We start from the raw sequence: 25,301 nt of genomic DNA, 5'->3' as shown, positions 1-25,301 counted from the left end.
TTTATTAGGTATAATTTATTTTATTTCACAATAAAATTAAATTAAACTACATGTCATTTATCAAAACAAAATAATATGTTTATTCAGAAAATAATATATTATTGATTTTGGTTATATACAATAATATATATGACATTTAAATTCAAAATTAATGATATTATAGTTCATTAATTGAATTGTATTCATTGATACAAATAATCACCAAAGTGACAATGTTTGTTGAAATTGATTCAATAAAATTTTGAATGTAAGTATTGTGTAATTCATGTGATTATATTATTTGATCCAAAGATTGATAATTAATTGACCGAATTACATAAATACTTGTGATGATAAACATGTAATAATTATAAAGTCATATTTATGTGAATAATTAATCTATCCAAAGATAGATTTTATTATTTGACATGTCTTATTATTAATGTTTGATCATTACAACAAAATACTATTAGCAATTAATATTACTGTCCAAAGACTTGATATTAATGTTGTGTTAAGTATTTTGAGATGGGATAAATCATAATTTGAATTTAATTGTTACTTAATATTATAGTCATGAGCATGTTATTAATGTAATTTATTATTTTGTTTTTTTTTATGAGTACAGCTGTTGCTACTGTATCTGCTAATGCTAATTCAATTCCGATCCTTAATGGAAGTAATTTTAAGGATTGGAAAGAGAGCATTCTTATTGTTCTCGGATGCATGGATATCGACTTTTCGTTTAGAATGGATGAGCCCACTCCTACTACGGATGATAGTAACTCTCATGATAAGAGAATATATGAGAAGTGGGAACGTTCTAATCGTTTGAGTCTTATGATCATAAAGCGTGGCATACCTGAGGCTTTTAGGGGTGCGGTATCTGATGAGATAACCAATGCCAAAGATTTCCTTGCCAAAATCGAAAAGTACTTTGAGAAAAGTGATAAAGCAGAAACTAGCACTCTTTTAAAGAGACTAATTTCTATGAAGTTTAAAGGTAAGGAAACATAAGGGAGTACATCATGGAGATGTCTAATGTTGCTTCTAAGTTGAAAGCACTCAAACTCGAGATGTCTGAAGACTTACTCGTGCACTTGGTTCTTATATCTCTTCTAGTTCAATTCAGTCAATTTCAGGTCAGTTATAACTGTCAAAGGGAGAAATGGTCTCTTAATGAGCTCATTTCATTTTGTGTACAAGAGGAAGAGAGATTGAAGCAAAACAAGACTGAAAGTGCTCATTTGGCAAGCACCTCTAAAGAAAGGGGTATAAAGAGGAAAAATGAGGCTGCTAATGATAAATTTCCAGCACAAAAGAAACGAACTCAATCTCAATCTCAAGTTAAAATTGATAAGAGTTGTTTCTTTTGTAAGAAGGAAGGACATCAAAAGAAAGATTGTCCTAAGTACCGTATTTGGCGTGCTAAGAAAGGTACATTTCATAATTTAGTTTGTTCTGAAGTTAATTTAGCTTCAGTACCAAGAAACACTTGGTGGTTAGACTCTGGTGCTACTACTAATATAAGTGTTTCATTGCAGGGTTGCCTGAATTACCGAAAACCAATTGATGCTGAAAGACGCATTTATGTGGGAGATGGGAAATCGGTAGAAGTGGAAGCAATAGGGCATTTTAGATTGTTATTAAGTACTGGTTACTATTTGGATTTAATGGATACTTTTGTTGTACCGTCATTTAGACGTAATTTAATTTCTGTTGTTTGTATGGACAAATTGGGATATCATTGTTCATTTGGAGATGGAAATTTAACTTTATCTATTAATTCTAAAGTTGTTGGAACTGGTTCACTTATAGCTTATGATAATCTTTATTTGCTCGAAACAGTTGCTTCTTATAATGAAACCTTGAATGTGGAATCAAGTACCAAGTAAAGCAACTGCTAAAACACCTTATGAACTTTGGACTAGTCGTAAACCTAGTTTAAAGCATTTTCATGTTTGGGGATGTCCTGCTGAGGCAAGGCCTTATAGGCCGAATGAAAGAAAATTTGATCCCAAAACAGTTAGCAGTTATTTTATTGGGTACTCTGAACGATCAAGGGGATATAAATTTTATGATCCCAAGTTAAAAACAATTTTTGAGACGGGAACTGCAATATTTTTTGAGGATATTGAGTTTGATGGGAGAAATAACTTTGTCTTTGAAGATAATTTGGATTCAACAATTCCTATTGAGGAAGACTTGATTCATATCCCAAATGATTTTGACATTGATATGGATATTATTCATATTAATGATCAAGTTCAAAATCAAGAGCAACAAGAAATTGTTGAACAAACTCATGAAGAACAAACTCAACAACCTCAAGATCAAGTGCTTTTAAGACGATCCACTAGAGAAAGGAGAACTGCTATATCAAATGATTATATAGTTTTTCTTCAAGAAAATGAGGATAGTGATAGTATAATGGAAGATGACCCTATCAGCTTCCAACATGCTATGAAGGATACTAATTCTGAAAAGTGGATTTGTGCAATGAACGAAGAGTATAAATCTATGCAAGATAATAAAGTTTGGGAACTTGTCACGTTACCAGAAGGAAAGAAACCTATTGGTTGTAAATGGATTTTTAAAACCAAACGGGATTCAGAGGGTAATGTTAACAAATATAAGGCTCGTCTTGTAGCAAAAGGTTATTCTCAGAAGGAAGGGATTGACTTTAAAGAGACATTTTCTCCAGTTTCATCGAAGGACTCTTTTAGGACAATCATGGCATTTGTTGCACAGTTTGATATGGAGCTTCACCAAATGGATGTCAAGACAGCGTTTCTCAATGGAGACATTGAAGAAACAATATATATGGTGCAACTAGAAAACTTTGTGTCAGAAGACTCAAAGCATATGGTATGTAAATTGAGAAAATCCATTTATGGGATCAAACAAGCTTCTCGTCAATGGTATCAAAAATTTCATCAAATTATTATCTCATTTGGTTTCGAGGTAAATGTCGTTGATGAATGTGTGTATCAGAAATTTGTTGGGAGTAAGCATATTTTTTTGATTTTGTATGTTGATGACATACTACTTGCCACAAATGATTTAAGCATATTGTATGAAACCAAGAGTTTTTTATCAAAGAATTTTGAGATGAAAGATCATGGCGAAGCTTCTTTTGTATTAGGAATCCAAATACATCGAGACCGTTCTCGAGGTATCCTTGGGTTATCTCAAAGAAACTATATTGATACAGTGCTTAAAAGGTATGGAATGTTTGATAGTAAACCTTTAGATACCCCTGTCGCTAAAGGAGACAAATTTAGTCTCAATCAATGTCCAAAAGGAAATCTTCAAATTGAAGAAATGAAATCAATTCCCTATGCTTCGGTTATTGGGAGTTTGATGTATGCTCAAGTATGTACGCGTCCTGATATTGCGTATATTGTTGGAGTTTTAGGCAGATATCTTAGTAACGCAGGATTAGATCATTGGAAAGCAGCCAAAAGGGTTATGAGATATTTAAAGAAAACAAGAGATTGCATGCTCATATATCAGAGGTCAAATAAGTTTGAGATCATTGGGTATTCTGATTCTGATTTTGCGGGATGCCAAGATAGTAGAAGATCGACTTCAGGCTATGTTTATCTGTTAACTGGAGGAGCTATATCCTGGAAGAGTGCTAAACAAACTCTAGTAGCTTCTTCTACCATGGCAGCTGAATTCATAGCATGTTATGAGGCATCAAATCATGGTTTATGGCTAAGAAATTTTGTCACAGGGCTGCGTATTATGGAAGGAATTGAAAGACCACTAAAACTGTACTGTGACAACAGATCGACCGTATTATATTCCAATAACAACAGGAGTACAACAAAGTCAAAATTTATTGACATTAAATTCCTTGTTGTTAAAGAAAGGGTACAAAATAGACAATTAAGCATAGAACATATAGGAACAAACTCCATGTTAGCAGATCCTCTTACAAAAGGCTTGGTACCCAAGGTCTTTCATGAGCACACTGCTCACATGGGTATTTTAGTATTTGAGGATCTTTAGTTTAAGTGGGAGTTTATATTACATTGTTGTTCTATGACTTTAAAGTATTTGTGTATACACTTATGTTTTATTTTTTCAGTTTTGATAATGTTTAAAGATATTTTGTACAATAATGTTAAAAGTTTGATCTCACTTAAGTAGGACCAATTGAAAATTGACATGAAAAGATCACCGTGCATGGAATTTTCATTCCTCACATTCATGATATGATTTGTTAGTTAATTGTATTGATTTATGTGATCATTGTTGGGTCTAGTTGTGAATAAATACAACGACGAACTCTTTGGTCCTATATTGATATAGTTAATTGATAAAATTGTTTATACAACATATGAATGAGATGACACAAAACTTCGGGCGCATTATAATTGTTACATTTATTTTTGTAATACGTGATCCAGTGGGAGATTGTTGGAATTTATGGGTCACTATTATAATAAATAATTGTGCAAATGTCATCTTTTAATTAAGCCAAAATAATGTGATCTAATTAGAAATCAAGTTTATAGGCTTATGGGTGTATTTGTCATGAATATAAAGTGAGGATACCTAAGTGAACTTTCTAATTTTATGAAGGGGCTAAATTAGAAATGTTTAAACCAAAATAACTAACACTATGGTTATTTTGTAACGGTATGGTCCCCAATTGATGTACGATTCAATTTCCTCTTTGCGTCCCCATCAACAGAGAGAGAAAACAAATTTGACGTACTCATCAATTGGAAGATCCATTCCACTTCTAAAGGAAGAGAAAACTAAAGAATCTTTCAAATATAAGGAAAGAGATGACGAGTACAGGTATGCTTCCGCTAATGTTAATCGTAGTATTCTTTTCTCATATATATTATTAGGATTTTTATATTTTTTAACTATTATATTAATTAATTTATTTTTAAACAATTTATTAAATTCAATTTATTATTATTTTTTTTATAAATGTCAATTATTACTCATTATGGATATTAAATAATTAAAATTTTATAAATATAAAAAAATTTAAATTAATTAATTAGATGATTTTTTTAATATTATTATTTTTCAAAGTATACACCAATAAAAAAATATTAGATTAAAGTAAAACTTTGATTTGATTGATAATTTATTCCAAAATTAAATGTTTCATAATTTTTTTAAAACTATTTTTCTTCTTACCTAATGAATGTTGAATGTTGTCCATTTATATGATTGGTTTGCATGTATTATATCTTTTTTTTAGAAAACTAACTACCAATCTCAATCACAGTTTCACACAATTCATATACTTCAGCAAACCAACCACCAATTTTAATCAACCTCTAATATCGTGACCTCACGATCATTTATTACCGATCTCTTATCTATCGACAAAGCACATCTTAATAACACTTTAATACGTCTTTTATCCCTAAGAAAAAAACCACCAATCTCAATTGACATTTAACATTGAGACCTCACACTTTGGCCAATCAAATATTTGATTCATATTTTTTAACCACTTTCTATGGTTACTTGTCTATTATTCTTCAACAAACCACATCTCAATCACATTTGATTAAAATGTTGTACTTATTTGGTTAGGTTGCAAATTCGAAACACACATATAACATTTTTAATTTTATTTTTAACAATTTTAAGTTTATGGTCGTGTCAACTCACAATCCGACTCAAGTATCCATTTACTCTCACATGTATATCCAAATTAATCACATCTCTCGACTCGGCAATCCATGAATTTAAAAAATATAAATAAACATTAAATTTGGATTAAATTTAATTTTACAAATTAAAACTAATTCAAATATTTGAATAATATTATTTTTATTTAAAATATTTATATATAAATAATATTTTGTTTATATTTTTACATGTATAAATGCACGAGATCCATGTATCTATAATATTTACATTTTAAGGGAAAAAGATGAATTCGCCCTTGTCTATGATTGCACAACAATTAGTCATATAGATAAAAATAAAATGTAAAAAATTAAGTCAATAGCCTCATATGGGATGGGATGATGAGACAACAATGTGACAAAAAAATTTAAGAGCCCGACCAAGAATAACTGTTCCCTATTCCGGATTAGCCTAATTAATGATTGTTTGCTTCTCCTATGCATTTCTTATTTCTTTATGTTTGTATGTTTACTGGGTTTTTAAAATTTTGTAGACAACGTGCTGAGAATTTCGAAGTGTTTGTGTTACCAAATTAAGCCTGGCTCAATGGCTCAATCTTCTTCTCCACTTTCAATGATATACAATAGCTCTTGAGTGGAGAGAACATAGAAAACTTGTTGTTTTGAATATTAATTTAATTATTGTAAACACATAGGATATATTGTATTATGCATGATTGAAGTTATAAACAAACAAATTTGATAAACACTCTAACAAAAACATAAAGATTTGTATTCAATAATTATAACACCTAACAACCCATAAACATTATTATAATAAAATGTTTAATCACTAACATATAAAGTTTTTATTTTCAGAAACTTCTCAACCACTAAATAAAAAAATATTATAGCTGGAAATTCAAAATAAATTGACATAAAAATTAAACCACCAATTAAAATGAGAGAAAGAACAAAATGAGAGTAAGAGCTAGAGAATCGCTTCACGATTCACTATTAACTTTAGGAGACCTCTCTCCTTCTTCAAATAGTACCGAACAATGTCCTAACCCAAACCCGCTTCTATCGCGACCCATAGTAATGTCGGGATCTTATAGGTCATGAGAGGCGAAGAAGAAGTGAGCTCAAAGAAAGCAAAATATCTGAGAATGGATTGCCTATTGTCATCGACGGAGATACGAGTAAAAAGTGCGACCCCACCCGATCTTAAATTATTTTAGGATATTTCCGTATGACGAGGTTAGTTGCTATGCTTCTATAAGGGTCGTCCAAATAGAGTCTTCTTTGGCGACTCCGTCTACCAGAAATGATCGATCGTTTGATAAAACTAGTGTAGATTTCATTTAGGAAATACTAAGTTTTATAAGGAATATATCAATTCCATAATATATATAAGGAATAAATCAATATCATAACAGTCGACAACCACCACCACTGCGCCGATCACCACCGTCTACATATCAAACTGATGCATCATAATTACTCTTCATGGAGGGCATATATTATTGCTCTCCTCACCAGACATGACGTACTAGGGTACATGGATGGTTTCTTACAAAAACCAACCCCATGTGCTGATGACTCTAATGCAGTGGATGTCATGCACTATATACGCCAAGATAACCTTCTACTTGTGGCTGTTTTTGGTTCCCTCTCGGCATAAATCTTTCCCCTCGTCTTGTTCGATACATCAACGTGCGATGCATGGAGTATCCTCACTCGTCTTTGTGCGGGTTATTCGCAAACACGTGTCAACTAGTTAAAGAGTGACCTATATCGGGTGGAGATTAATGATCGCACCATCACCCATTATCTTCATTTAGGGCTGTGTAAAAAAATCGGAAAACCAGTAACCCAACCGAACCGACAGTTAACCGGTTACATGTTAACGGTTTATTGGTTAACCGGTTCTAGTGGTTCCAGTTAATCGGTATTTTACCGGTTAAACAGTTCAGTTTTCGGTTTCCCTATTTTTCTAACGGTTTAACCGGTAAACCGGTAATAATTTAATTATATATTTTTATATTTTATAATTTGTATTAGTTATTTTATAAATAATTTTTATAGAATAATTTTTAAAAAACATTACAATCTATATAAAATTTTACAAAAATAAATTAAAAACAAATTGAAATAATTTTATTAAAACATGTGAAATTTATTTTAGGAATCATAAATTAACAAAATCAAAATAGTTAAGCAAATTAAAACTTGATGTCTTCAAAGTTCAACCTTCACTTCATGTTTTAACTTTCTCTTCAACACGTTCAATACGGAAACACCTAAAATCAAAGTTATAAATTATAATTTACCGATTCTACTTCCCGTTCTATCGGTTGAGAAGGGGATTCTATCATATTCTCTTATACTTGGTTGGTGAAAGACTAATCGACATAATGAATTTGAATTTTCTCAATGAACATATAAAAACCTAACAGAATAACTATAAAATATATTATATTGTTAAAATAAAATTATACATTATAACATATTCCTAAATATATCAATAAAATATATTATTATAATATAATATATAATAATAATATAATATATTATAATAGAGATAAAAAAGGATGGAGAATAGTATAATAGGAAAGTGCAAACAATAATTTAAAAAAATATATATTTTATAAATTTATTACTTAATTTGAAAAACTTGAATTATCGGTTCATGGTTAAACCCGGGTAACCGGCCAGAACCGACCAAAACCGGTAAAACTAGAACCGGTAAAACTGATACCATTAACGGTCGGTTAACCGGTTTGTAAAATAAAAGCCAAAACCGGTATTAACCGGAACCATTTAACTGGTTAACTGGTTAACCGACCGGTTAAACACCCCTATCTTCATTACATGAAGCCAAAGATGATGAATTGACTCTTATTGACAAACCTATGAGCATAGATGATCTCACACTTTTTGTCATCAATAGATTATGCCGAAGTATGTCACAATCGTTGGGCCGATCCATACCCGCGAGACCCCTTTATGTTATGAGGAACTACATGACCTCCTATTCGCTCATGATCAGACCCTCAAGATGCAAGAGAACTCCCAGCATTCTCTCCTTGCCACGACCAATACAACCGCCTCTCATCATAGCTCATTAAGTTCAGTACGTGGTTTCCATCATGGTGGTTCCTATAACAACAATTCTAACCACCACACACAATTCTAGTAGTAGTTCCAATCGTGAGCATTCATATAGTTCTAACCAGAACCATAACAACAATTTTAGTCGTGAACCAAAGTCAGGTATCCTTCAAATAATCAATTGTGTGGTTTTGTTGGTCACGATGCTCCTACCTATTGTCGTGTACATGTCTCGACTAATTATGCTTCTCTGAATTCATCATCGCATGCAAACCCATGGCTAGTAGATTTTGGCGCCTCACATAATTTGACCTCCGACCTCCATAACACGTCGATTCACTCCAAATACGACAGTACTGATGAGGTCCATATTGCAGATGGTACAAATATTCATATTTCTCACACTGAAAATCAGTACTTAGTTTTTCTACACATTCTTTTATCATAGACGATGTCTTATGTGTGCCTTCGGCAAAAAGAATTTACTATCAGTTAGTAAATTTACTACAGCTAATAACGTTTCTATGAAATTTTTTCCGTCTTATTATGTTATCAAGGATCTATTCACAATAGCACAACTTGTTAAAGGTCCCTGTCAAGACCGTGTTTATCACTTGGTTCCACCAGTTCTTGCTTCTTCTCCACCCATAGTGTCTGCTTTTATTGGAATTCAGGCCTCATCATCCCATTGTCATACCTGACTTGTCCATCCTTACGAATACTAGAAATTTAATTATTAATAATTTTGATTTACTAGTTTTGAATAAGTCCATGATGTCAGACAAACACAATTGTGTGCCTTTCTAGTTGAGTAAATCGCACTTTTTACCGTTTTGTACTTCTTCATTTAATGTTATGCATCCTCTACATTTTTATGCTGATGTTTGGGGTCCTACTTCTGTCACATCTACGGATTATTCTAAATACTTCTTACTTCTTGTGGATTCATTTACACGTTATTGTTGGGTTTATCCATTAAATGTGAAGTCTCAAGTTGCCTCTATTTTTCCTCAGTTCTGTTTACTTGTGGAAAAAACAGTTTGGGCATCCTATTAAAAATTTGTTTTCTGATAATGTGTGACGATACTAGGGAATATTTGGAGAATTGAAAGAAGGGGATGAGAAGACAGTAAGAAGAGTTGCAAGAAGAAGGAAGAAACCAAGAAGACACAAGGTGAGATGAAAATGTAACTTCATAGAAAAAATTAGCCAATCTTACACTCATGGATCAAAGTTATATAAATAGCTTTGTAATCTGATAGCTTTTGTTTTTAATTAAAAGAATAATAACTTTATTTAATTTTATCATAACTTCAGGGACTATTTTATATTTATATAATATATTAACATTAGGTTTAGGTTTCATTTGTTACACAGCCGTTCTCCCTTTCAGTCTCGCCGCTTCTTGTTCTCCCTTTCAGTCTCGCCGCTTCTTCTAGGTTTACTCCCAGGTACATCTTTCAACTCTTCTGTTACAGGTACATCGAGGGATTGAGCAATTATATTCGTTACAATACTCCCTCCATTTGAAGGCGGACGACCACGGCGCCTTCTTCGTCTCCCTTTGGTTTTCCAACTAAGATCTGGATAATCTGTCGCAATCTGGTCCGCATCTTCCCAGCAAGCATTATCAGGTTCGTTGTCGCTTTTTTGAACTAGTATTTGGTGAATTGTCTCTCCGTTTCTCAAAGTAAATCTTTCATCTAATATTGCTGTCGGTATATGTGTAGAATCGTTTATGTCTGATAGATCTGGAGTCGTGAGATTATTCCCGATTTGTTTCTTCAATTGCGAGATATGAAATACGTTGTGAATTTTGGCATTGGGTGGAAGTTCAATTCGATATGCTACCTGACCAACCTTGTCAATGATCTTGAATGGACCATAAAATTTAGGTCGAAGTTTGTGATGCCGTTCCTGAGTCATTGTAAGCTGTCGATATGGATGAGCTTTCAGGTATACTTTTTCTCCTACTTCCAGTACTGCAAATTTGTGTTTTTTATCATAGTTTTGTTTCATCCTATTTTGTGCTCTTAAGAGATGAAACTTGGCTAAACTAATTGCTTTTTCTCGTGCTTGCAGGCTTCTGTCTACATTTTCGTTAGTGGAGTCCCCTGCTAAGTATGGTACATGAACGGGAGGAGGGTGACCATATACCAGTTCAAATGGAGATACACCAATTGCTGAATGGAAATTTGTGTTGTACCACCATTCCGATAAAGGTAACCATTTAACCCACGAATTTGGTTGTTGTCCCACCATACATCTAAGATATGTCTCTAAACATTTGTTAATGATTTCCGTTTGTCCGTCTGTTTGTGGATGATAGGCTGTAGATAAAGCTTGAGTAATTCCTTGTAGTTTTAAGAATGCTTTCCAAAATGAACTTAAAAACACTTTATCTCTATCGCTTATAATGACTTGAGGCATTCCATGTAACCTGAAAATCGAATCAAGAAAAACAGTAGCAATTGTTTGGGCAGAATAAGGATGTTTAATTGGCATAAAATGTGCCATTTTTGAAAGTCTATCAACAACTACAAATATAACAGTTTTGCCTTGAGATTTAGGTAATCCTTCTATAAAATCCATAGATATTTCAGTCCAAATAAGATTAGGAATAGGAAGAGGTTGCAAAAGACCATTAGGGAGTGTATTACTAGTTTTATTGATTTGACAAATATTGCAATTTCGAATAAATTCTCTTATATCTTTTAACATTCCTTTCCAAAAATATGCCAATTGCATTCTTTTGGAAGTTGCAAGCACTCCAGAATGTCCTCCCACGGGGGAAGAATGCATAGACTCAATTAATTCCTGTCTTAATCTTTTATTGTAACCAACTACCAATTTGCCATTTCTTCTAAGTTGGTTGTCTAGGTAGGTAAAATCTGGATGAGAATTTGGATTGTTTTTTAAGTCTAAAATTATCCCTTGCATATTTATGTCAGTTGTCCATGATTCTGTAATTTGGTCAATAATAGGAGATTGGTATATAGAGAAAGCCCACAATTGCCCTTCTCTTCTTGAGAGGGCATCTGCCACTATGTTTTCCTTTCCTTTCTTGTACATAACTGTAAAATCAAATCCTAATAATTTGTAGAGCCACTTTTCTTGACTAATTGTATGAATTCTTTGTTCTAAAAGGTATTTAAGGGGCTCATGATCTGTTTTTATGATGAAAGGTTTAAATTGTAGATAGGACTTCCATTTTTTAACTGCAAATATTAAAGCTAGTAGCTCTTTTTCGTATGTAGGTAATAGTTTGTTAGAATGAGCTAAAGCTTTGCTAATGTAAGCAATTGGTCTATTTTTTTGTATGAGAACTGCACCCATGCCTACATTACTTGCGTCAGTTTCTACTATAAATGTCTCTTTAAAATCTGGGAGTCCTAGAACTGGGGGTGAACACATGGCATTTTTAAGATTTGTAAAAGCTATTTCTGATTCGTTGGTCCATTTAAAACTGTCTTTCTTTAATAAATTCACTAAAGGTTTAGCTATAAGACCATAATTACAAATAAATCTTCTATAGTACCCTGTTAGACCTAAAAAGCCTCTTAAAAGTTTGAGCGTAGATGGTATAGGCCAATTTTGCATAGCACTTATCTTATCAGGATCAGCCTCAACTCCTTGAGCAGAAATAATATGTCCCAAATAGTCTATCTTTTTACATGCAAATGTACCTTTAGATCTCTTTAAAAACAGATTATGATGTTTTAAGGTATCAAAAACTATTTTTAAGTGCATTAGATGATCATGCCATGTTATACTATAAATCAATATATCATCAAAGAACACTAATATAAATTTTCGAAGATAAGGCTTATATATAGTGTTCATTAAACTCTGAAATGTAGAAGGGGATGAGAAGACAGTAAGAAGAGTTGCAAGAAGAAGGAAGAAACCAAGAAGACACAAGGTGAGATGAAAATGTAACTTCATAGAAAAAATTAGCCAATCTTACACTCATGGATCAAAGTTATATAAATAGCTTTGTAATCTGATAGCTTTTGTTTTTAATTAAAAGAATAATAACTTTATTTAATTTTATCATAACTTCAGGGACTATTTTATATTTATATAATATATTAACATTAGGTTTAGGTTTCATTTGTTACACAGCCGTTCTCCCTTTCAGTCTCGCCGCTTCTTGTTCTCCCTTTCAGTCTCGCCGCTTCTTCTAGGTTTACTCCCAGGTACATCTTTCAACTCTTCTGTTACAGGTACATCGAGGGATTGAGCAATTATATTCGTTACATAATGGTGGCGAATTTGTTACTTTATAATCCTATTTGTTGACTTGTGGTATCTTTTGGCTTACCACTATCCCTCACACTCCTCAACAAAATGAGATGGTTGAACGTCGTAATCAACATGTATTAGAAGTCAGCCATGCACTATTACATTTTGATTCTCTACCACTGTCTTACTGGTCTTATGTTATTCAAAATGTTGTGTATTTGATCAATCATATGCCCACATCCTTGCTATCCAAGAAAAGTCTGTTTCAGTTGCTGTTAGGAGCTGTACCGAATTATGCTAAACTTCATGTATTTAGTTGCCTATATTTTCCATAGCTTTGCCCGTATCTTCCGGAGAAACTTAGAACGCCATCAACTCCATGTGTATTCGTGGGGTACTCGACCACACAAAATGCCTAAAAGTGTCTTGATATTTAGTCGTGTCGTCTTTATCTCTCTTGTTATGTGTAGTTTATTGAGGACTCATTTCCTGTATCCTCACCCAACTTGTCAATACAACACACTAGTCTTCTTGAGCAGTCGACTCTATTCACTCTATCGATTTGACTCCTCGACAATCAACTGGTATGACTCTAGTATCGGGTTTGTTAACCCCTATAGGTGATCCAAGTCCTATCTCATCTGAGTCAGCTCCGATGTCTGCCCCTTTAATTAAGAACCAACGCACTCACCCTATGCTCACTAGAGGCCTTAATAATATTCACAAACCTAAGCACTTCTTCGCTGTCACCAATCCCCTACCTTCTGAGAATGCGCCATATATTGTTGCTCAGGATTTTGCGATTCCATTATGGCGCTCGGCTATGACTAAGGAACTTACTGCTCTTCAGTGCTTTGGCACATGGGATCTGGTCTCCCCACCTCATGGTTGCAATATCGTATGAAGAAAATTGGTATTTTTTATCAAACGTAAACCCGGTTGTTCAATTGATAAATACAAGGCTCACCTGGTTGCAAAAGGCTTCCATCAGCGTCCTGGAGTTGACTTTCGTGAAACGTTTAACCCTGTGATTAAACCTGCAATAATTTGCATTATTCTGGCTCTTGCTCTTTAGTATGATTGGCCTCTGCATCAACTCAATGTCAATAATTCCTTCTTACATGGGACATTGAAGGTTCCCGTATACATGCAACAACCTTTAGCTTCAAGGACCTTGTTGCTCCTTCACGTGTATGCCTTTTACGTTGTACTCGGTATGGTCTTCGTCAGGCACAAAGATCATGGTACACAACTTTGAGTTTCTCCTTATTAACCTTTGGCTTTCTTCAATCTAAGGTAAATTTTCTTCTCCGAGTTCGCCTCTTTGTACTTGTCTATGTTGATGATCTTATTATCACCAACTTCTCTACTAAACTCATCATGACTATAACAACTGATCAGTTGAAATCCTTTTTGGTCTAGAATCTTGGTCCATTGACGTACTTCCTAGGTGTTGAAGTTATTAAGTTCAAGAATGATCTATTCTGGTCTCAACACAAATATAATTGGACCTCTTATACTACTTCAATTTGGATGGTGCTAAACTTGTTTCTACCCCCATGTTAACCAAAGAGACTATCATCTTTGGTTTATCTTATGCTACTTAATATCGTAGTGCTATTGATAGTTTACCTCACTCTTACTTGCTCTGATATTGTCTTCACTAAGGATGACAATCTGAAACTGCTTCGTTGTAACCGAATCGAATTACCCCGTTTGGGAAAGTTTTTCTCCGAAACTGAACATGGATGGGAGGAGTATGGTATTTGTTTCTCCCGCCCTGACCCGCCACGATCTCACCTCGATTCTACCCCGAATACTATAAACACAATTAAATATATAAAATTACCAATATATTTATTTATTCACTATATTTTATAAGAGTTGTAATTTTTTTTATAATAATATAAAATTTCAATATATATTATATTAAAAATTCGTTTATATAATTTTATTGTATATTTTTTTTTAAAAAATATTTTATAAACGGTACCCTGCGGGGATTCCCTAAAACCGAACGGGACGAGGATGATATTAAAAAAATTCCCGAAATAAAAACGGGACGAGATGGTAAATACATTCCCCATCCCAAACTGCCCCATTTCCATCCCTAGTCTTCACAGTGAACAAACTTACTCAACACATGGTCTCGCCTCTCGCCTCACATTGAGATGTTGTTAAGAGGTTATTCAAGTATCTGAAAGCTACTCTACATCTTGGGCTTCTTCTCTATCGCTCCTTCTCCCTCAATCTCATCGCCTTCTCTGACTCTGACTTCGGCAGTGACTTTGTTGATGAGAAATCAACATCCGCAAATGTTGTCTTTCTTGGGTTTAATTTTATCTTGTGGTGGTCAGAAAAACAACGTGGGGTTGCTCGCTCTTCTATCGAGGCTGAGTATAAGGCCTCGGACACTACAACTTCTAAAGTTTGTTGGGTTCATCATCTCTTTGCCGAACTTGGAATTTGTTTGCTTCCCACGTCACGGATTTTGTGTGACAACATGGGTGCCACTCGACTCGCCTTCAATCTGGTTCAGCACTCCCGCATGAAGCACATTGCTATTGACCTTCATTTTGTTCGTGATCTTGCCTCCAAAGGTCACATCTTTGTGTCATATGTCAATACTCAAGATCAGTTAGTAGATCTATTAACAAAGTCATTGGCTCGAGCTTGTTTCTAGAATCTTTGTTCAAAACTTTCTATAGTTGACAACACGTTAATTTTGCGGGGCGTATAAGAATATATTAATTACATAATATGTATAAGGAAAAATCAATCAAATAATATATTGATTTATTCAAATGATTTGTAAATATTTTATTTCCTTCTTTAAATATTTGATCCATTCTTGTAATCCAAAAACTTCATTTCATCATGTTTTGATTTTAATGTATATGAGGTAGAGCCTTTCGGTGAGAAAAGAATTTTGTTAACATTGATATTGAGGAAGAACATGTAATAAATCTGTAAAACTAAAATTAATTTAGTGATTCTAGAAAAAAATTATATTAACTCAAAAAAGCGAAGTCGTGATTGAATCGAACACTTAACTCCAGTCATGATTTGTCTATAGATTTAATCGCCGATAAACTTTAACGTTTCTCCTTTGAACATCGTCTTTAACACGATATGAAGCTTACAATCTTAGAGAATCTTATAAACCTTTTGTGTTCCTCAACTTTTAATGGTGCAAATTCTTAATATAAAAAATAATCATAGGGACCTCCACATAAACATACAAAATTCTAAAATAATCATCCAAAGGCAACCGTTTGCTTTAAAAGGTTCAAATTCAGTTTTGAGCTACAAAAATCTGGTGGTAAGATGACCAATTATGAGTGATCAATTGAATTAAATTAAGAATTTATTTTTAATGACCTATTATGTTGAGAAAATTAGGTGAATAAAATCAATCTTCTCCGAAACAATCAAAATCTCTTCTCAAGTCTTAACATGTTGAAAATGTTTTGATCAAAAGTTAACCACGCAAACGAAAGGATCAAAGTATTTAGGTAATCACTAAGTCATGCATTGAATACACTAGTCAATATTAGGGCACTTTAAAAGTGATGCGATTTTCCGAAACAAGCTCCGGCGAAGCGAAAGTTTACTTATTTTTGTCGGAAACATATTTCATGATTCATCACAGGGAACAAACTCCTCCGTAAACCATTACTTCACGATTACGGGATGACAATGGTATGTTTTAAAAAAATCTGGATGGAACGAAATGTTTTGTTTTGTTTTTTGACAACTAAAAAAATTCTATTTTTGTTAATATTCAGGAACGAAACAACAACAACGATAATAATGAGAGGTTTACTATTTCTTTAATACTATAAGTTGTTTTCTGTTTATAGTGAAGCGCGCTCTCAGGTGAAGCACTTTTCACTTCTATTGACAATGTAAATACAAGTGAAGCACTCTTCACTTGTATTGATCAATAATAACATAATCTGCATTTTTTTTCATGGTTGCAGCCTTCATTTTATAAGAAACTTTATTTTTTTCAACTTCACCAATATTTTGTTTTTTCCATGATATAAAATCTACGAGTTGTCATCGTCAATTAAATTTTGATTAAAATAGTCAAAATTTGGACAATATTTCACCAGAACTGAATCCACATATCGGTAGAGAATTTAAGATAGAAGAAGATGCCTATGAATTCTATTTAACATACTCAAAAATAATTAGATTTAGTATAAGACACAGTTCAAATCACAATGATAAATCATGTTCAATACTAGATAGTAATTTTTTTTTATAGTGCACATGGTCAAAGGGAAAAAGACAAAAGACATATTTATGTCAAATATAGTCGTTCTGAAACAAGGTTCGGTTGTGAGGAAAAATGAAGATAAAAAGACAGATAATGGAGTGTTTAAAGTAGTGAATTTTCTTAGTGAGCATAGTCATTCTCTTGCAAGTCCAAAGAAATCTCACCTTTATAAATTCCATATGAATATTTCTACATATGCCAACTTGAAAATTGAGATGGTATCTGATGTGGGAATCCCTCAAAAGGCATAACATGCTCTTATGGCAAAACAATTTGGCGGGAGGGACAATTTAGAGTTTATCTTGAAGATTACAAAAACTACTTGCGATCCAAAAGAACTAGAGTTTGTATGATTGGGGATGTCTTAGAATAATTGTAGAAAATGCAATTTGATGATCCCAATTTTTATCATGCTATTCAACTTGATTCGGACGATTTAATAACAAATACTTTCTAGACGGATGCTAAAATGAGAGCCGATTATGAATACTTTAAAGATGTTTGTTTTGACACGACCTACAGGAAGAATAACGAAGGTCGTCCAATTGTGATGTTTGTAGGTATCATCACAAACAATCTATTATTTTTTGTACTACTTTATCATATGATGAAACTGATTTGACTTTTGAATGGTTGTTTGAGACATTTACTATAACTATGTTTGACAAAAAACTGACAACTATTCTTACTAATCAAGACGCGACAATGGAAAAGCCTTATCATCAAAATGAATTGAAACAAATCACCGTCTTTGTATTTGATATATTTTTTAAAATGCAGCCATACATTTAAACAGAGTCTTTCATGAGTTTAGAGAGTTTTCCAATGATTTTTCTTCACGTATATATGATTTTGATGAAGATATAAATTTTTTGAAGCCTTAAATCAAATGTTAACTAAGTATGCACTTGAATACAATGTTTGTTGAGAGTATGTTTTATATTATTAAAAGTGAGCTTTAGCATATGGACGATATATGTTTTGTGCATATATGACTTCAACCTACAAAAGTGAAAGCATGAACTGTCTTTTGAAAATGTATGTCTCCTATAAACACAAGTTTTTAGAAATTTTCAAACACTTCAAAAAACTCATTGAGGAACGTAAATATGATTAGTTAAAATCTGATTTTAGACCAATTATTAGTGTTCCAAGTTTTTCCTACCCAATTGAGATCTTAAAGGATGCAAATACTATTTACACTCCTGAGGTATTCAAGTGTTTTGAACAGCAGTGGTTCATGTCTCACGACCGTGGTGTAGAAATGTTTGAGGATGTTGATACACACAAAATATAAAATACCTCCCCACAAAAGGAGATACCATCATATAGTTACAGTTGATAAAATTGAGTGAAGCTGTCGGAAATTTTATTTTGGTGGGATTTTATTTGCTCATATTCTAAAGATATTCATGATGAGAAACATCATGAAGATTCCTACTAGGTTGATTTTAAGAAGGTGGACTCGAATTGCAAAATTTGATATTTTAGAGTAACATATTCACCAACGAACATAAGTAATGTTGATCCAAAAGAACTTCAAAATATTTGATATAGAGAATTGTGTTACATTCCAAGTGCATTATACGTATTGGGAATATAATGACAGAACTTGTTTCTCTTCAAAAAATAGTCTAGAGGACCTTATAGTTTCAAGGACTATCTTCGGTATGAAAAGCTTGGTGATATTTTGTAATCGTGGTCGTTTTGGGTATTCTACTTAAGTTGCTTCACTATATTATGGCTAAATATGGTTCATCAAATTATGCCACAATCAAGAAATTTAACCACATATTTCATTTGACATGGGACATGAGGATGAAAGATTCTAAATCAAATGAGTGAAAGAGAAGGTCGATTGGAGATGAAGTAATTGTTGAGTGTCTTAAAATAACCTTTCAATAGCTTCACAATCAGTGCATGTAATACATATTAGCCTAACTTGAAAGATGTAGAAACAAAACGATATATTTCTAATGAAGTGCTTAACTTACAAATTCAATAGGTTGAAGCTATTCAAATGAGAATAAAAAGAAAGAATAATGGTATATATGTTATTAATGTTGAAGATGCTTAGACTGATTGACCTTTAATTTGTCCTCTCTAAGTTTTTTGCATGAACTATTAGTAATAATGTTCAGTTTGATTTTGTCTTCATTACTGTGTTTTCCTCAACACACATATGATATCCGTCGAGTTTTCCCCGTACTTATGTTTTTTTTTTATTATCTGGTAGAAAGAAATCAAATCACATATAACAACCAAAATTGGTCGTTAAAAATATTCACAATGTCATTATTACAACGATGTCGAAAATTAGATTCAGAATAGATGTGAAGTTATTACTCTTCTTAAAGACTTTCGAGTCATTAATTTTATTTGGTTTTTTTTCTTCCCTTGCTTTTTTAACTCTTTTTTTCATTTATGATTTTGTCGTTTTGCTACAACAAATTTTATTTGATTTGACTAAATGGATCATTAAAAAAGAAAATACTTTCCATCTCTTATTTAAGAAATGTTAATAGACCAACTAATTAAATACAATACCCAAGATTTATTCAAGTCCAAACCTAATCCTACCAAACCTAAAGACTTTATTTATATAGGGCGTTTGAATATGTCTTGGTTTTAACTTTTAACCTTATCTTCCCCTTATTAATCTTATTTTCCTTTTGCATAAACTCCTATTTATCTTCTTATTAATGAAGTTTTTTTTTTTATATTTTCCTTCAACATAAACTCTGTTTTATTTTTTCAAGGTTTGACCATAATTTCATTTCAAAGTCATAATTTAAATTTAATACAAAAAACACATATTTAGCTATCTGAAAGGTAACAAGATAAACAATTCATAAACATATATAGCATGTAAAAGTCCTTCCAGATGTATTGAAATACATGTAAAGTTTACAAAATAAAACTATATTATATTATAGAATGATCATAATTAATTAAGATGATAGATTAAAAAATATTTTATAATACATCTTATCATTTCATCCAAAAATAATTAAGTGCTTATTTAAAATAAATATCATTTGATAAGTGCGATTTAAAATTATTTATATTTAAAATAATTAAATTAAAATATGAATGACTTAACAACCTGAATAGTATAATATGAACACAAAAAACAATTTTAACCCTTAAAAATTAATTAATCTGTAATGATAAATAATTATTATTTTTTTTGGCATTTGATCAAATATTGTATTAAAATATTTTCATTTGATTTATATATTAGTTACTTTTTAAACTTATATAATTTCAAGATTAACATCAATATTCATCACTTAGGTGTTAGTTTTATTAAACACATTCGGGTTAAAATATTTACAAATTTCAAATAGTTAATAGAAATTAATTAAGGAAAACAAATTGACAACTTTGCTTCAACTCAACATGTAAATGCATGCTTATATTTTATTTTGTTAAAAAAAACATGCATATTTAAGTTCATAGAAATAGAAAAATCAATTTTATTGAAAGAAGACCTCTCATATTAAAATATTGTAATTCCTAAATCACTATTGATAAATTAAAGTTTTTTTGTCCAAACATAAAAATCAATGAAGACTACTTCAATGAATAAAGTCATTGCTGATGTTAATTTTGAAGAATAAAATAGGTAAAAAAATCAAAGGTGTCATATATATGTGACAGTTGAAGAACAAGTCCAATTTTGATCCAAATTAGAAGAAGCAAAGTATAATATAAAATATAAAATATATATGAAATCATGAAGGACTTCCATCCATGCCTATAAATAACATGATTCTTCCACTCCCATATTCATCAATTCATCATAGTTTTCTTTCCTTTCATATATCTTTTCCAAAACACGAATTAAGATGAAAGGACAATTCCTTGTTCTTGTGGCCGTCGTCGCATTGACTTTCACTTTTGCCCGAGCTTCCGATCCAAGCTCTCTTCAAGACTTTTGTGTCGCAATTGATGATCCAACCGGTGCTTGTATGTAGTTATATTTATATATATATACTTGATTATTTTCTTCTCATCTAATTGTATTAACAAATATCTTGTATTTTATCGGCAGTGTTTATCAATGGAAAGTTTTGCAAGAACCCGAATCTCGTGAATGCAAACGATTTCTTCTTTTCTGGACTAAACAAGGCCGGGGATACGTCAAATCCTCTCGGTTCAAATGTTACTGCTGTGAATGTCAATAATTTGAAAGGTATTAGTTTGTAACATCACAAGAGTGTTTCTTTAGACAATGTTTTCTTATAACTTAATTTTCTGTGTGATATTTATTTGTTTTACAGGACTCAACACATTGGGTATTTCTTTGGCCCGTATTGATTTCGCACCTTATGGATTGAATCCACCACATACACACCCTCGTGCTACTGAGGTTCTTGTTGTCTTCGAGGGTACTCTTCTCGTAGGCTTTGTGACATCAAACCTTCCTAACCAAAAGAATCGCCTCTTTACCAAGACGTTATACCCGGGAGATGTTTTTGTCTTTCCCGAAGGACTCATCCATTTCCAACAAAATGTGGGGAAGACTAAGGCGGTTGCTGGAGCGGCCTTGAGTAGCCAAAATCCAGGAGTAATTACCATTGCAAATGCCGTGTTTGGATCAGACCCCAAAATTTCTCCCGATGTTTTAACCAAGGCTTTTCAAGTGGACAAAAACGTCATCAACTACCTTCAATCTCAGTTTTGGTGGGACAACAATAACTAATTGGACGAGACTATGAAAAACTTACTTAATTAAGCATATCATTTACAACATCTTATTTTACACAATAATTACTATATATTTATGCATAAAGTTTGATTTTGCAGTTATATACAATAAAGTTATTATGTTTGTTAAAATATATTATTGTTTTCCAAGTCTGTCTATTTCACTTTTTTTTTAAAATACATTCAAAACGAATTCATATAAACACAATAGTATATACTTGCACTATATATATATATTTTTATAAGAATTAACACTATATATATATATATATATATATATATATATATATATATATATATATATATATATATATATATATATATAATCATACTGTTAAGGAATAGGAATTATAAGTAAATTGCACCCTTATCAATTTGGGATTATAACTCTATGATATATAATTGATTGTAATTCTTATAGAATTGGGTATTGGTGCAAATTCTGAATATTGTGAGTTATAAGCTCGCAATATGAAAACATAACTACTCTATTAAATAAAATGAAAGTTCAAATAGGAGAATGTAAATTCATGTGAGAATATTTCAAGTTAACCACTATAAGAAAGCCATGGTATGTTGTAGAGCTGGGCAATGGGTTGAATAAATACGAACCGACACGATCCAACACGACATTTGTACGAAACGACACGACACGATATTATTTCACTCGGGTCTTGAGTTGACACGATACAAACACGAGACGACACGGTCACGATACGATTATGAGTTTATACGATCGAAACACGGTTACGAGTCGATACGGACACAACATGAGTATAGACACGACACGAATACAAATATACACACGAAACGACATAAACACGATTAGTCAAATGACCTAAGCTACTCACATTAACCTTCTCTAAACTTATTACATTTTTATTTAATTAATAAATTATTTAATTTCATAAATGTAATATTTATATTTATAATTAAAATTAAACACACTAAAATATAATATTAAAATAAAATATTAACTTAAAAAATATAAATTAAAATAAAATATTAACTTAAATAATATAAATTAAAATAAAATATAAATAAATAAATAAATTATATGAATAAAAATGTAAATCTATTATTAATTATTTTCTATATTACTTTAATTAATTATTTTTTAATTTTTTAACTATTTATAAATGCAATTATTACTAATACATTAAATAATAAATATATGATAATAAATTTAATTTTAATAATATAATAATATATATTTATAATTTCTACCCACTCCCTCACTTTCTCTCCCATTTTCTTACTTAAACTACCCACGTTTACATAATATTATCAAATTGACACGTCTCTTTTAATATATTTACATTTTTATTAAATTTATAAATTATTTAATTTTATAAATGTAATATATATAATTAAAATAAAATATACTAAAATATTAAAATAAAATATAGATATTAAATAAATTATATAAATAGAAATTTGAGTCTAATAATAATTTTCTCACATATTATTTTTATTAATATACATATTTATTTTTAAAATTTTAAATTATTTTATAATTTAAATTATTATTAATACATTCAAATAAAATATATGATAATAATTTAACTTTAATAATATAATAATATTTTTTTTAAAATATTAAATTAATAAATATAATTTAAAAAAAGTATATTAATAAAAGTATATTAATTTTAAATAAGAAAGAATAAAGTTTCACATTTAACATATTTAATTAATTAAATATTAATTATCCAAACATATTTTTTTTTAAATCTATATAATATCATATAAATAAATATTATATTTAAATATTTATATAATGAGATTTAAAATAATTATTTTCTCTTCCTTCCTTCTTCCTTGACTAATTTCAAAATATTTTACAATTTGTGCTCACTTAATTAATAGCTGAATTATTTTAAAATATATCTAACAAATTTAATTAATAGACTTTCTCCAATTAAAGACTTTTTCTAATTATTAACTAAGGTTCTTCACTTAATTAATTAATAATTTCAAAATAAAAATTTGAACGTTCCTTAACTAATTAATAATTAATAGCCAAATATATTTCTTAACCTTACTTACCTGAAGAATTAATAACGGATAGAATTTTATTATTTTATTAATTAACGTTATACAATTTATTCAAAATCTTAATTTAACTAATTTTTTTCTCTCTCTTAATATGATTATAAATAAGATTGAATTTTTTTTTAAACATCACATATTTTCTTGATCACATCTTTCAAAAATAACCCGAGTTTTCAAGATCACATCTTTCACTAACAAGAGTTTTCAAGAGAGGAGGTTTGATTGAACTTTTCATATTTTTCTAAATATAATGGAAAATATTGGAGTTGAAATCTCTGACCTCATAGGCCCCATCAGTCGTCAATAGATATGAATAGTGAATCTAAAAGACGTAGAACTAGTAAGGTATGGAATTATTTCAATTTTATTCAAATTGATTCACAACAAAACAGAATGTCTAAAAAAACAGAATGTCTAATATGCAAACAACAATTCTCAAGTAACAGTCATTATGGAACTGGAACTAAACATATAACAAAATTTCATGGTATAGATATAAATCAAACTGAATTATTAAATACAATCAAATTATTTAAATATGATCTTAATTTTACTAAAATAGAGTTGACAAAACTTATAATAGTTGATGAATATCCTCTTTTTCTATGTTAGAATCTTTAAATTTTACTAGAGCTATAAAAAAATGTCTTCAACCAGGATATGATAAAATTTCACGTTTCACGATCGAAGTATACAAATAATAATAATAATAATGCAATTGTTAGGCTAAAAAGAAAATTAGATCCGGTTTAAATGGGGAATTATTTCATATTAAATGTATGTGTTATATAATTAACCTTATTGTAAAAGATGGATTAATATTATTTAAGGATATTATACATAAAATTAAAGATGCAAATATCTTAAATTTAAAGAATTATTCTTAAATGCAAATTTGAAACCAATTAGAATTCCAAATGATGTTAAAACAAGATAGAACTCAACTTATCTAATGTTATCAAAATCAATTATACTTAAATCACCCCTAATAGAATTTATTAATCATTATACAACTAAAGAATATGTAATAGAAGATGAAGAGTTTGACAAGGCTGAAAATTTATGTAAGTTTTTAAAATACTTTTATGATATAACTAACAGTTTATTGGCTATTTATGAACCTACAATTCACCTTGCATTTCCAATTATATTTGAAATGGAAATGCATTTCAAAAATTTTAAAAATATCCTAATTTTTCTAATTTTATTTCAAAAATGGAATTAAAATTTGTAAAATATTGGGTCGATATACCCTTATTATTTTGTATAGCCACTTCTTTTGATCCAGATTAAAAATG

At 30.8% G+C, this 25,301-nt stretch overlaps 2 protein-coding genes across 2 annotated transcripts; both read left to right on the top strand.

The window, feature by feature from the left end:
• The first annotated feature begins 597 nt into the window (after positions 1-597).
• Positions 598-996, top strand: LOC124935150. The gene has a single exon (XM_047475604.1). The coding sequence runs from the start codon at positions 598-600 to the stop codon at positions 994-996; it is 399 nt and encodes a 132-aa protein (XP_047331560.1).
• Positions 997-21,071: 20,075 nt separating this feature from the next.
• Positions 21,072-21,944, top strand: LOC124936256 (germin-like protein subfamily 1 member 13). Its single transcript, XM_047476740.1, has 3 exons — positions 21,072-21,207; positions 21,293-21,433; positions 21,522-21,944. Exons 1-3 carry the CDS (start codon positions 21,087-21,089, stop codon positions 21,941-21,943), a joined length of 684 nt encoding a protein of 227 aa, XP_047332696.1. The 5' UTR covers positions 21,072-21,086; the 3' UTR covers position 21,944.
• The last annotated feature ends 3,357 nt before the right edge of the window (positions 21,945-25,301 follow it).

This window comes from Impatiens glandulifera, chromosome 4, assembly GCF_907164915.1.
Source record: "Impatiens glandulifera chromosome 4, dImpGla2.1, whole genome shotgun sequence".
Taxonomy (NCBI): domain Eukaryota; kingdom Viridiplantae; phylum Streptophyta; class Magnoliopsida; order Ericales; family Balsaminaceae; genus Impatiens; species Impatiens glandulifera.
This window is presented reverse-complemented; position numbering and strand designations above follow the sequence as displayed.